The 14,335-nt window shown below is 35.5% G+C and overlaps 1 protein-coding gene across 1 annotated transcript in view; it reads right to left on the reverse strand.

Moving 5' to 3' along the window:
• ANGPT1 (angiopoietin 1) overlaps window positions 1-14,335 on the reverse strand; it is a 159,368-nt gene that overhangs the window by 61,032 nt on the left and 84,001 nt on the right. The window contains exon 5 of the mRNA XM_051785177.1: window positions 1,104-1,231. Coding sequence (XP_051641137.1) covers window positions 1,104-1,231 — 128 coding nt within the window. The remainder of the gene's footprint in view (window positions 1-1,103; window positions 1,232-14,335) is intronic.

Consider the following 14,335-nt stretch of genomic DNA (forward strand, 5'->3'; position numbering starts at 1 on the left):
GTATTTTATGTCATGTCAATTATTTTTCCATTCATATTCACCAGAATTATATTGATCTTGGCCCATAGAACCCTCCCACCTTCCTTGGTAAACTATAATATCTTGACATTTACAGGTTTCCAAAGGCCTCCAATAATACCAAATTCAGTTTAGAAACAAGTTTTACGTATCTTAATATGATCATAAACTTACTATAAACAATAACATTGGAAATATTTGTTACAGTCTTTTTCTGTTTGCAGGGTCAACATTTTACTGCAGTAAGAATAAATTCACCAGGCAGAAGTGGTTCCCTCTCTCCTCTTTGGCCCACTTTATGGACATCACTGTATTTCACTCTCCCAGGCAATCAGCCCTTAGCCTTGGTGGCTGTTCCCAATAGTACCTTGTCAGAGGGACAGCCAGCCTTCCTCTGTGGATAACTTAGGCTTAGGTTATCCTCTTATGTTCCTAACTTCAACTGACTCAGGTACCGTAGCAACAAAAGCCTTCCAAAAAACTGGTCTCCTTTACAAATTGGTGTTTCATTTTCCTTGAAAAAACCCTCCCAAGGCTCTTCTTGGAGAAGAATGGGATTATAAATGCTTCATCATCTCAAGCAGTGCTAACACTCAGTACATTGTGCTCTTTACAGACAAAAACACTCTTCTCTGTTCCCTACAACAGAAGCAAGATTTTTGTAAATCCTTATCTTTAAAAACTATTCATTCTGCTATTTCTTTCCCTGTGCTACCAGATAATCCCCTCCCATTAGCTTCCTCATTATCACACTTTACAAAGTGTCTTCTCAATTTTATCACAGATTTATTTGCAGTCATAGCCTGATTCAACTGAGCTTGCCAAGTGGGAGGAAGAGAGTCAGCTACGAGTATATGTTGGAACTTAGGAAGAATTCTCTGTCAGCGGGAAAGAAGAATGTCTGGAATAATACAGTTAATAATTTTCTCAGTCTATTGTAATTTTTTTAAAGATTGAATATAACCCAAGTTATTTATACCAATATAATACTTTGCAGAATGAGAACTTCAATAAAGTCTCTAAATGCTCTTTTAAGTCCAGAGCAACATGATAATAACAAAGAAGAAAATAAACCAAGTCTTTACCTTTTTAGGATCTGACACATTGTTAATATAAATAGTGTAGACCCCAGTTTTGTTAAAACCAGACTGGTATACATCTGCACAGTCTCTGAAAGGCTTTTCTTCTTCCTTTTTTGCATTCTTTAGTAAAACTGCAAAACATAAAACATGATAATATAAGTTACAACAACACTCTTAAGCGTTTCTGTACCTAGGAAGTCCACTTTTGCACACTGTATTCTTTCTCTCCACAGTAATAATTGTACTGTGGTCCTTACAAAGTTTGCTCATTTGGTAAATTTTAGTAAAGAACTAGTAAGAAACTTTTGGTAGTAGAGTAGGCACCAGAAGTAAGTCATGATGTAAATAGCTAAACAGAGCATCACGTCTACTGAGAGGTGAACACGGTCAGTTCCGAGTGCAAAGGTTTGTGCCCCTGCAGGTGCTGCCTCTGACTCAAGCTGTATGTGAGAAGTTGACAAAGAATGTCCCACAGGTGGCACATGGAGGTGGAAAACTTGTTCAGTGTTGTGATCTGACACACACCTAAGACAATGCAGACCCCGTAAGGAGAGAGCTTGTGCCCTTCGCAAAGTAATGCCTTTTAGCAGCGTAGGAGGTTGTGGCAAGGCAGCTACTCACCTAAATTTATTTTTTGGAAGAGAATAATTTAATTATTTTCATACTTATGTACATAAAAGTTGCTAGATATAGTTAGTGGAAAAAAAGAAAAATCAGTGCTACTTAAGTCAGATGTTTAAAGTCAAGATTTATAGAATTCATTTTTGGTTCAGCACAGGAAAACAGATAATGGTAGAACATCAGTGTAGATCCAGATCCTGTATATTGTAGGCAGACCACATATATGAGTCTGGGCTGAGAAATCAGGAGTGTAAAATGTCAAGGATCCCAGTCTTGAACAACCAGAAGATTCCCTGTAGAAGGAGTAAAATCTGAGAGCATTCCTTCACTTTCACAAACAAAAGTCGCATGACCCCACACAATGCTGAAGGATATGATTTCATTCTGAACACATACTTTAAGCACATCAGTATTCCCAAGGAAGTCCATCAGTCTGCTCAGATTCTTAAAGTTAAACATGTCTTTAAGCACTGTGCAGGGTTCAGCCAGCACTTCATTAATCCTTAAAATAAGAAAAAAATATTTAAGTCCTCCAGACACACTCATCGTCTGGTGACAGACACATCTTTTTCACTTTTGGCTTGAAAGTGTGAATTATAGGTGAAAAAGGGACTACACCTTATTTGCTCTCAATGAATTGGCCTGTGCTGCAAAAGTGGTGTTTAATGACACTGATGTGCAACAAAGCAATGGCCCTGCACAGCATGTGCTACTATCCAGGCCAGGTGGTGTGCAATAAGGCCAAGGGTTTGCAGTTCGATGTACTCTCTTCCCTTTGAATACCTCAAAGCAGTATTTTAGGATGGCAAATTCCTGCCAGATCAATTAGTATTAATATAATTTCACAGATGTGGAAATTGAGGAAAAGTAAGGTTAAACGCTTTGCCTCAGTCATTCTGTGAAAAGGTGAAAATAGAAAATAGTGAGAAATCCAATCCTGATAGTAAGACTGTATTTTTCTCTAGGTAGACATTTTACACACAAATTACATTATTCTTTGCCTTTTATGAGTATTATATTGTTCTTTCAAGTTTTATTTTGGCAAACAAAAATGCCTTTCTGCTCCCTTTCCTTTTATTTTTTACATATTTATTATTTTTATTCAAGACCATCAATACAAATAAAACTTGGTTCATATATTCACGTATGAACTTCAACTAGAAAATCAATGCTTTGAAACTTGGCCATATTTTGAAAAGGTAGTGCTGGCAACACAGTAGATGACACTTTTCCCTGTGAGATGGCAGGGAGTGAGGTCCTCAGCAAAGTGTACATCAACAATGCACTCTCAAAGATGCCATTTTTTAGATAAGACATTGTACGGAGATCTTTGCAATTTGTGTTAATTATAGACTTCATGGTACCTTCTGTAAGCAGATGGTGTTAGTATCAGTGGCCAAAGTCCAACCTGAATAATTACTTGGGGCTGGAGCCAAAGCCTAGAGGAGTTAAAGCAAAGCCCCTCATTGATTTCAGAGGGCTTTAGAATAGATCCACTCTTCCTGGCCTGAATTTCTCTAATGCTGTTGTTTCAACTGCAGACATTAGTCTCTCTTGTCTAAAGAATATATTTAGTTGTGCAGAGGTAGCATTCATTTCCTTTAGTCTTAAAGTACTTATATTTTATTAGCTGTATGTAGAGAGATTATCTTACCTCTATTTAACTGTTATACACACATTGAAAACCTCTTGGAAATAACTACCTAAGAGTCAATCAAGGAAACTTGAATTTGGCTTACTTTTAACTGAAAGTTAGACAAAAGAAATCATGAGTATATTCTAAAGTTCATATTATTAAAATTTCAAACAAAGTAAGATTTTAATATCAGAGCAAATAGCTCTGAAAATAGCTTTCTAAAGAGATGGATCTCTAGGAACCATCCTTAGAAATAAATTATTTCTTCCTGCTTAAAGACTGAAAAAATCACCATAAAAGTGGTGTTTGTGGTGTAAGAGACAAAGGTGAAAATGACAGATAAATATCTTAGATACGCCCAGTTCTTCCCATCCTTCCTCTTAGTATCAGACAGTTGAAGTGGCTAAGATCACAGAGAGCAGATGTGTAATTTCCTAAAATTTAAGCAACCCAATACCTGTTGTTTTTACACCAGCAGTTTTATTCAGGGAACCACTGTAGCCAGAAGATGGCTTTCCTTGGGTGCCTCTCATCCCTCTCTCAGGAGCTGGTGCTCCCAGTGGAAGAAAAGACCAGCTCCTTTGCAAGGAGCTGCACTATTACAGATTGTGACACAGTTTATTAAGCGTGACCAGCACAAAGTTTAGTTTTATTTAATACATCACACTGCAATTTGCAAGAACAGCCCAAAGTTGTCAGAAAATTAATACTCAGGAATGTTTCTGGTAATGTTCTTTTAGGATAAAAAATGTTTTCTCTAAGGTTTACTGTTGTTTTTCTAACTTAATATTCCATACAATTTCCAAACCACTTTTACCTACTATAGTTCCAGACTGTTTTTTCTACAACATTACATAGACCTTGAATCCTTTATACATTAACTGAAGTCCCTGAATGATGTATTGGCTCACATATGGTAGATGTGTAAGTAAATTTCTGAAAAAGTAAGAAAGTTCAAATAAAGTTCTAAAACAAAATACATAGCCATTACCCTTCTTTGTCAGCTTCAAGATCTTAATTGACTTTACACAAATTTCTAGTGTTAGTTTAACTGTTTTCAAATACAATGCTTATGCCAGAGTTCTATGTACCTGAAGAAAAAGATAAGTCTATGTCAAGCAAAATAATATTATCATTTTTTAAACCTGATTGCTTAGCCAAAATTCGGAGCCCTTTAGAGGTTTTTTTCGTTGTCTTTCCTGGATGAATTAACTGGTGATGAAGCAGTTTGATGGTCCTTTGAAGCAATGAAGTCTATGTGGAAAGTCCTGTTTTCTCGAAGAGAGGGAAAATTAACAAGAAAAATAATTTCTTTCATTGCATTTTCAAAAGACTTCTGGTCAATTTTTAGTCCAGTAACTTTCTCCTTGGGCTACACTACCTGTGTTACTCCACTTAATGTGAACTGTTTCTTTCAGTTATCAGCCCTTCAGTTTTTTTTTTCCTTAGTGCCCTGGATGATGACTGGAGTCCACGCAGCACAGCAAGTACCATCCATAACTGCTCAGGCCCCATGGATGCACAGGGGGCCAAATCAGTGAGGTCTCTGCTGACCCACAGGCTGTGAACTGCCAGGCCTGAGCAGCTGTTCTGCTGCACCTGCTTACAGGGCATTAACTTCCAGTAGAAAGCCGGGGTCAGCACCTCAGGTTGTAGCCTCTGAAAAAGGCTTACCTGTTCTTGCAAGTGAGAGAGCTCAGATGTATAAGGCCTTTTCCCACATCAAGAGACAGGCAAATTCAGCTGTTTGTTAGCTACGTGTGCCTCTGTGTAGGGTGAGACTATATCTGCTATAAATTGTAAAATCAAGTCAATAGTGAATTAGTTTACTAGTTCCTAACATGTATCACAAATGATGTTTGCTTTTCTGCCAAGGTTTAAAAAAATACAAGTTGACTGCTAAGAATAAATGGTTTCTGAAATATTTAGTAATCTAATGTTCTCTTCTAGAAGTACAAATAGAAAACATACAATATCTATCTTTTTTCCTAGGTGTATGAAAATTATCTAATCTGATCTCAACTAAGAAAAAAATAAAATAATAGACTTGATTTTTTTTAAATTGAGATTTCTGGTTGTTTTTGAGAGAGTTCAGTGGTTATCTCATTGCTTTTCAAGTCTCCATCAGATATCTGGTGAATGAATAACATAGTTTGTCTGTAAGCAATAAAGAATATTAAACTGCAGTTCTTGATGTTGACTGAATCAACAAAATCACCTTCATATTTACTAAATTATTTGTGATCTGAACTTCCATGTTTCTGAAATCAGTTGAGATTGAGTTAATCACCAGAGTATTATGTCCTTTAGTGATCCTGCCAGCAAATGAAAGGCAGCTGTTGGTTTTTCTGTGTGATAGTGACTTATTTGGACAGATATGCAGAGCTTTCTTTAGTGTCTTAGTGAATTATTATATTTTAATTGTTTTAATGTTTTATTTACATAAATCTAGTTTTCTTATAGAATTTAATAATCACTCTACATACCAAAAGGCACTTAAAAAAATTCTTCATGCTTTTGAGGCAAGAAAGGAAAAGTCTTTCTCCATATCTTGTTGGCAAATATAATTGAATAAAATTTTAGCTGCTCTATCAAAAGCATATGTGGTAAAAATTTATGTCCTGAATTGAATGACTTATAAAAAATCAAAAAGGAGAAGATGGTAGATTGATGGTTTTTACCTACAGCTCTAACATTCCAGGACAGGGTCATTCAAGGACTACCAAATGGCAATGTCTGTCTAGATCCAGACTGCAAATAAATTTTTGCCTTGATCTTGTCATGGTTCCAGACACATGCTGGGGAATCCTACATTTCTGTAGGAGACCCTGTGTCTCTGACCTCTTTCCCAGCCATTTGGGTGCAGCTGCTGTGCACCAACAAAATTCCAGTTGGCGCAAACAGCGCCTGGTTTTTGAAGAATCAGCTCCAGAACAGTTTGCTAATGTTATCAAAAGGATGTCAGTCAAATACACCCAGTGAAGAGGCCTGGAACACTGCCCAAACATGTATATATGTTCCCAGATTTAACATCAGGAAGCACAAACAGATCTGACAGATTACGGGTGAAGATTATTTTTGTTTTAAGGAGGAAAGATATGCAGACTTACAGTTTTTGCTGACTTACAGCCAGAGGTATAGTCTGTTTTTTCAGTGTCCTAGTCTTGCATATACCAACCTCCGCTTGAGAACAAACATTAAACTACAAACTAATAGCTGACTGCGACACCCAACTATTCCCTCCAACAAGACAACTCTGTGACAACACTGTTGTGCTGCAAATGTCACAGAAATTACAGGGAATGGCAGAAACCTGAAGGCTGATTTCAAGTCAGCTATACTCTCCAGATAACTACAGTGATGCCTACAAACTGAAATGACAGCAGTATAAGAGCACATTTGTGCCTTCCAAAAAGGACTTGAAAGCATGTTTTCTGGATTCGATTTTCTGGATTCAAGTACACATTACATACTATCTGTTTTCCCCTCTCCAAAACATATTTCTGGATTATTAAAGCTACCAGAATCACTCAATATAACCAATGTGAAAAATAATTTAAAAATTACAATCCATTGATATGTATGAAATTAAAAAAAAATTGAAGTTACTTATTATTGATAAAACATCAGGAACTTTTAACATCTAGCTAGTGAAGCAAGATTTTTGAATGTGAACTTATATGCATTTACTACCCAAATCTAAATAATTGTAAAGACAAGCTACCGCCACCGAATTCAAAATTTTCTCTAATGTCAACTTTATTTATTCCTGTACTAATGCTATGTTTTATTTTCATCTCCATAAAGTCTGAATATCATCTTTAGCAAAAAAAAAAAAGGAGGGATATTAATAGGAAAGTTGCTTCTACATGTCTTGGAGTCTAGCAGTCTTCTCTGATATGTTGTTGTGCATCGTTGTGTACTCACATTACTTGATTAGAGAGGAAATTTAGAATTGGGGTTTGGACATGCATTTTCCTTCCAACAAAGTTTGAAAATGCTTTTCAAACTAAAATTGCATTTTGAGATTGCTCTGAATATGACAAAAAGAGCTGGCCAATAGCAAATTGGAAAAGTTCATTTTGATATACCGGAATAAAATATTTCTCTTCTGGGAATTATTGTTCCATAATCAAGTTTATAGATTATAAATTTTCAGATTCTAGTTTATAAAACTGTATTGTCAAGGCCCCCATTGTTCCCAGATAAAGTAATGAGAGTAGCTACACCAGGATAAACTGCTGCTCCAGCCCCTCCAGTGTCCCATCTCCAGCATCAGGACGGTAGAAGCCATGGGCTTCCTCACAGGACTTGATCTTTTGACCTAATCTGATTTTTTTATTCTTCTGTCCTCGTAATTACTTATTTTATCATTATTTTCTTTTCCTTTAGGCCTTTCCCTCCTCAGGAGGGCTCTAAGATTTTGCAAGAGTTTGACTAACACCTGGCCCAAAAAAGATTCTTCAGTAGGAACAGATGTCCAAGGCAGATGACTGGAGAACAGCATAAATGCAAGAAAGCATATCCAGGAATTTACAGCATAAGCACTTCCTCTGCCAGATGTAATATCTGCATATTCAGTAGGCTTAGAAAAAATTTTCTTCCATTAATTTTTCCAGTTGCGTTTTTGAAGCCACATGAATTTTAATCATTCAGTGTCCCATTCCAAGGAACTCCATACACATGCCATGTGGTGGACAATCTCCTACTGCTAGCTTTTAACCAGTGTTTCGACTGGTGACCCTTCATTCTTAGATGAAAGTAAGCAGCACCTACAATTTCTACTGCTTTCTCCTGTTATCATCTATACTGCCTGAAGTATCCCTCATATCCTTAATTAATGCTATTTCATATATTCAATCATCTGTCTTTGTACCTTTTTTTTTTTGAGATGTGTGTTCCAATAATTTATACATTGTTTGAGTACATCATGAATTATGTGATACAAATGTTTTTCTGATTTCCTGTCTGTTCTGTTAACAATTTATAAAATACTATTTTTCTTTTGACCATTAATAAGCAAGTAACACCTCCCATGTCTTTCACTTAAGATTTCCTTGGGAGTTTACCTTGAACATACATTGGTATTTTAAAAGATAGGAGAAAATAAAACTTTAGAATTCCTTCCTCAGGCACATTCATTTGCTGAATGATTAGAATGGAAAATGGAAAATGCTGGCCTTCATTTAGACATTCAGACTATGACAGTATAAGTATATATATATATGTATATATGAACATTTTTGATGTCTAAGGGAGCACTCAGTCTTGACCCCAGACAGTGCAATGACAGTGTCACTTGCAGGAGTGGTGCTGTTCTTGCTATATCTGTTGGTTGTAGACTGGTTCCATAGACACAGAATGCATCAGTTAGTAGGAGATCTGGCAGAAAGCATTTGGGTTTGATAAAGGGGGGAAGCGGGGAGGAAAACTTGGGAGTTTTGTTTGGTTGCTTGGTTGTTTTGTTGTTGTTTTGTTTCTTTGTTTGTTATACAAGTTTATCATTCTGCTGGAGAAGCTCAACGATCTTGATTTACCCTGTGACCCTACAGCTCCTGGACTGAATGGAGAAGTGGAAGGATATTGTTTCAAGGAGAAATGACAAAAGCAGAAATAGTCCCTTTGCCCTCAACCCCTGACACTTAATGGTTACTCACTGCACATGGGAGGCCCAAAGAGGTGTGCAAATCTCGCTTAAGTATCCAGCATAACTACCAGGCCACTCTGAAATGCAATTAGTAGGGCTACAGTGATTCTACTCAGCCTATGATCTAGTCCAGTATCAGATTTGTTAGGAACACTAAGGTTCATTCCATACAAGAATTTCAGATCAATATTTTAACATGAGGAGGAAAGAGAAAAGTTATAGCCAATTAGATGTCTCACATTAACATTTATAGAAATGTTTTAGCAGTTAATAGAACACTACTTTGCCCTCCCACACACCCTCTAAGAGTCTGCAGTAAGAAAGGTAAACAATTGCATAACAAGAGCACTCAAGCTATCCAACTACTTACTAAATAAATCATTTAAAGCAGAATTTCCCTCCTGTAGTGCTGCAGGAATTAACTCCATCTTGGAAAATGATGCTAACATAGTGAGCTTTCACCCTCTCCGGGGCATAATTATTTAATACCTAATAAATTATCAACAGTTATCAAGTTTGGTTCCCAATAAATCCAGCCTTAGTGACTGGCAAGAACAATAATACTTGGAATCACTGTGCATTTGAAAGACATCACTTAGGAATACCATAAAGTGGTCCTCATTAGTGAGCTGAAATAGAATGCCTTATGGCCCATTTACAAAGAGATAAAGACACTTAATTATCCAGCTGCAATACAGTTCCTTAGGAGTTTCTGCTTGAGACAGCAATTTTATGAGTAACTACCCATTCACTGAGAGGAGAACTAAAGATGTCTTTCACTAACTGCTACAAGGAGATTAAGTGCTGGCTTTGTTTAATATTTCTAGTGTCCATATTTCTTTAATTGATTTATATTTTTCCACACAGGCACCCTAATGTGCATTTAATGTTTCCAGCTGAAGGATGGTATGCATACAAAGAAATTTTTCACTAATAAGCCATTTGGGTGACATCAAGAGTGTTGTTAGTAGGTTTATATATGCTGATATTCTCTGTAATATCTTTGGTGTGAGTGAAGAATACTAATTTCAGAAAGCAGGGTGAAGAGGGATTTGGCACTGACCTATACTGTAGGAAAGAGGGTGGGTAATTGATTGTTATATCAACAATCAAGAATTTAAATGTGAAAATATATACTTAAAATGTTACATTTTTCAGTATGAATAAATATTGACCTCCTGCTGTGATCATCAACAAGTTAAAAGGGATAAAATATCAGAATCCACAAATTCTGTTTTGAAAAATTTATATATTTTCCACTGACATAAATTTCAGATGCTGCACATTCAAATTGACTTATTTCAGTATTGAAACTCTGTTAAACTGCAGCCTAGTTTGATACTACCTAATATAATTTGTTGCATTTCATTATAAAACATAGCTTTGAAATTAAGGTATTCTTGCCCAATCAGGGTACAAAAATACTTCTATTTTTAAATCATGATGATTTGGAATTAATATTATTTTTTCAGTGTTAGAAAAAAAACAAAATTAAAATTAATCTGTCCCAACATATATATTGATTGTATAAATATCAGCACTAATGTTATTACTATTTAGCAGATAATATGAAGAAAAAGGGTATTTGCAGATGGATAAGTCACCTCATTGTAAAAGAATTTACTTTACAAAAGTGACGGTTTTGACTTTAAAGGAAGTCCTGACCTGAACTCTAAAACTACACTGAAAATGTTGGGTGAGTCAGGTAAGACTGACCCCAAAAAACCTCCTACTTGAGCTTTTTGAGCTTCTCTGAAAAATGCATATCAATACAAACAGCCTCCAGGAGAATCAAGAAATCTATAGTACCTGAACAGAAAAAATCAAGTAACTCACAATAAAGCTGGTGCTGATGTAAATGTTTAACTGAACATCCACACAACTGTATGAAGTCAGCCTGGCCCCTGACAGCAGCCCTGCAGTACTTTCCACTTCACTGGGTCACTTTCCTCAATAGAATCGAGCTACAGTAATGATAAGGGGACCTCTCTTCCATGACAATGAGTACAAAATAATGATTCAATTTTTCCACAGCTTCCAAAATATAAATAATAGCAGATCGTATGATGGAATGCATCTTTATAATAGTTAGTGAGCTTTATGGATGGATGCTTTCTGATAGTGATTTTCCGATTTCTTTTTAAGCTAAAGGTATTTCTGTTACTGCTTTAGTATATCTTAATAAAAATGAAACTTCATATTCAAAAAATCTTGAAATTAGGAAGAAGTAGAGAGACACTGAGCGAATGGATGTTTTCTGTATTCTTGAACACATACTGTCAACCTTAGCTGAAACTATCTGCTTTGACATCCTTGGGGATCAATGTAGGACTTCATGACTGAAAATAATAAGTGTGGAACACCAGATGACTTCAGTGCATTAGACAGGGTTTTGTTTAAAGCTCTGGTGTTGTCACTATCACTTTGTCAAGTCTGTTTTTTTTTTTATTCTTTCTTAATTAAGAAAAAAAATAAAAAATAATAGATGAAAAACATCATGCTTTGTTATTACATTGCAGTATGTTACAAAATATTGGTAACAAAAATGTAATTTCTGGTATAAGAAAAAATTAGGAGTCACTTCATTCTTGCACTCTTTTCTTAAAACCATGTTTCAAGCACAATCCTGACCTACATCAAACCTACAGCTTTCAACCAAAGTTGGTAAGAAACTTCTGTACCTCTAGCAAAATCTTATTTTGTTTGATTCTATACTTCAGAAGAAAAATAAAGAAGTGACTGATATGATGTACTCTGGGTTTCTACCTCACCAATTATGTCTCATCATGTTGAAAAAAACCTTAATAACATCAAGGATGAGGTACAAAGAGGAGGTGTGCACTTAAGAAATTAAAAGGTATTGTTAGGGAAATGGTCCCAGATGAAACACGCTGTCAACTCAGAATATGTCTCAGATGAGTACCAATATTATTCTTTCCATGAACAGAAAAAAAATTATCAAGACCTGTGTCATACAACCTTGCTCTTCTACACTGCTGTCTAAAATCTATTGGATTAATATATCCTCATTATCGTATTCCAATATACGGCTGAATCAATATATGATAGAAAATTTGTCTCATTGGACACAGTCTGAATATTAAGATTTAAAACTACCCTTCCATTTTTCTGTCCTGTATTCCCACAAGGATTTCTTTTTTATGTTTGTTTTGTTTTATTTTGTTTTTTAAAATACAATTTGTATTATAAAAGGTGTCTTTGAAGTCTGACTAATGAAGTAGGGCAGCATCACTGCTGGGGTAATTCTGCTTCTGTCAATGGAGCTTCCCCCATGCCTGTAACCTTCAGGTCATTTCTTTGAAGTTGCCATTCTATTCTCACTCTTTTCACTTCAGCATAAACTTTAACATCAAAATAACTTCAGTCCAAGAAGGGGAATAAACTACTTATTGTTTAATTTTTTGTGGATACATTAATTGCTACACCTTTCAAAAGCATGAATTCCATTCAAATAAACTTTTAAACATATTTGCTTGTCCTACTCATAAACAGGAGATTTGTACTTTTTCTGAAATGCCAGACCCACTAACCATGTTATTTACCTCATGAACTCAATAGGCACTTCAGGGGAGGTAAAATCTTAGCATATACGTGTATCATTTTGAGAATTAAGCTCAGCTTCTTGTCAGTATTCAAGAGGAAGATAATGCTTCATTTCTCCTTTACTAGGAGGTCGTGAAACCAGACATTCATAACAAAACTTTCTCTACTGTTCCATTAGTTTTCTGAAGCATATAAGTTTTGGCCAAACATTTTACCAAGGTGTGTTATTATGCAGTCTGACAGACAAAAACAACAAAAAAGAAGTGGAAAAGGAAAATAAGTTTATGGTTAAATATACTTTCCCAATGAACTTTACATTCCCTTGTTCTGTGGGTAGGAGTACTTGGGCAATCATCACAAGTTATGCAAATTAATATTAACACAATAGAAACTCAATCCATCTTCTTATAGTGGAATAAAAAGACAATGTATTTGAAAATATACATGGTTTTTGACTGGGCACCTTTTGTGATATTTGGCTTGAAGCATAATTTCTTACTGGACCAATATGCTTTCCAAACTGCTTGGTTTGGACTTGCATACACACCTTTGATGATATTACCTATTGCTTAACGTAATTTGTAGTGTATGCTTTGTTCTGTCATTGAGGGTTTTTTTTACTAATATTCATGTGACTCTCTACTCAGCACTAGGTATCCTTTTCATAAGTAATTTATCTGATGTGGAAGCTTAAAAAGTCCATTACTAAACTATTTACTGTATTACAGATGTACTGTTTGACAGTGACAGCAGTGTGCTTTATCAATCCTAAGACTAATAATATTCAAAGTATATGAGGAATGAACAGTTTAAAGAAAACAATAATCACAAAATCTTTTATGACCTTTGCTAAGAATAATGTGATTTCTATCCAGTTCTTACCTGTTACAGGTGAAGGACTTCTATAGGTTTGGAAACTGTAATCATGCAACATCTCTATGGTGATTAATTAGACCTTCACATCAACCATTCTGTTTCTTCATCTTTTGTTGGGGAAAAGTATAATTTTCAGGCATTCATCTACATTGCAATTTGGAGATTACTTCATCTTTAAAAAGTTATTTTTAATATTCGCTATACTGAACAACCATTTCATTTGTAAGTTTAGTTTAGAAATTCTACTATAGAAATTTATCAGCAGCTGCTGCCGAGGTTGTTGTCCCTGCCTAAAATATGCACAGCCAATCTGACAAGTCTATTTAGCCATAGACACAGGTCAAGGCAGAGACATGTGAGTTCCCAGATTATTCTGCATTTATTTGACTCTTTGTAGGCTTTGTGACCTATTACAGTGTCTATTTTAAGGATTTCGTGCAACTGAAATTCTAGAATCAGAATTGCTCACACTGGGGGAGAGGTGGGTGGTATTTTGGAAACTGAACTCACAAACAATTCCAAGTTTTACAGGTGGCCCCCATCCCAAAACTGGTTCCTACCAAAACTGACACTGAAAATGGAATCTGGATTTTCTATTTAGGTTCATCTATATTTTAAAAACTTATCCTTTGTATGGCTTTTATTTTACTTTTTTTTTTTTTTTTTTGGTAGTGTTTGGTTTTTCGGTTTTGGTTTGTTTTTTTTGTTTGGTTGGGTTTTTTTCACTTTCTCATTTGCCTTTGTATCCTTCAGAAATTCTCCTAACATTTGCTTAGCCACAGTGAAAACATTAAAGCAGACTTCTTAGGGTTGTTATCCAGTTCTAGGGACTATGTTAGCAAAGCTCCTTAGAGTGCTAAACTACACAAAAGCAGTTTCTGTTCAGCCCTG

This window comes from Manacus candei, unplaced genomic scaffold (genome assembly GCF_025592945.1).
Source record: "Manacus candei isolate 608988 ecotype Guabito, Panama unplaced genomic scaffold, ASM2559294v1 h1tg000019l, whole genome shotgun sequence".
Classification (NCBI taxonomy): Eukaryota; Metazoa; Chordata; class Aves; order Passeriformes; family Pipridae; genus Manacus; species Manacus candei.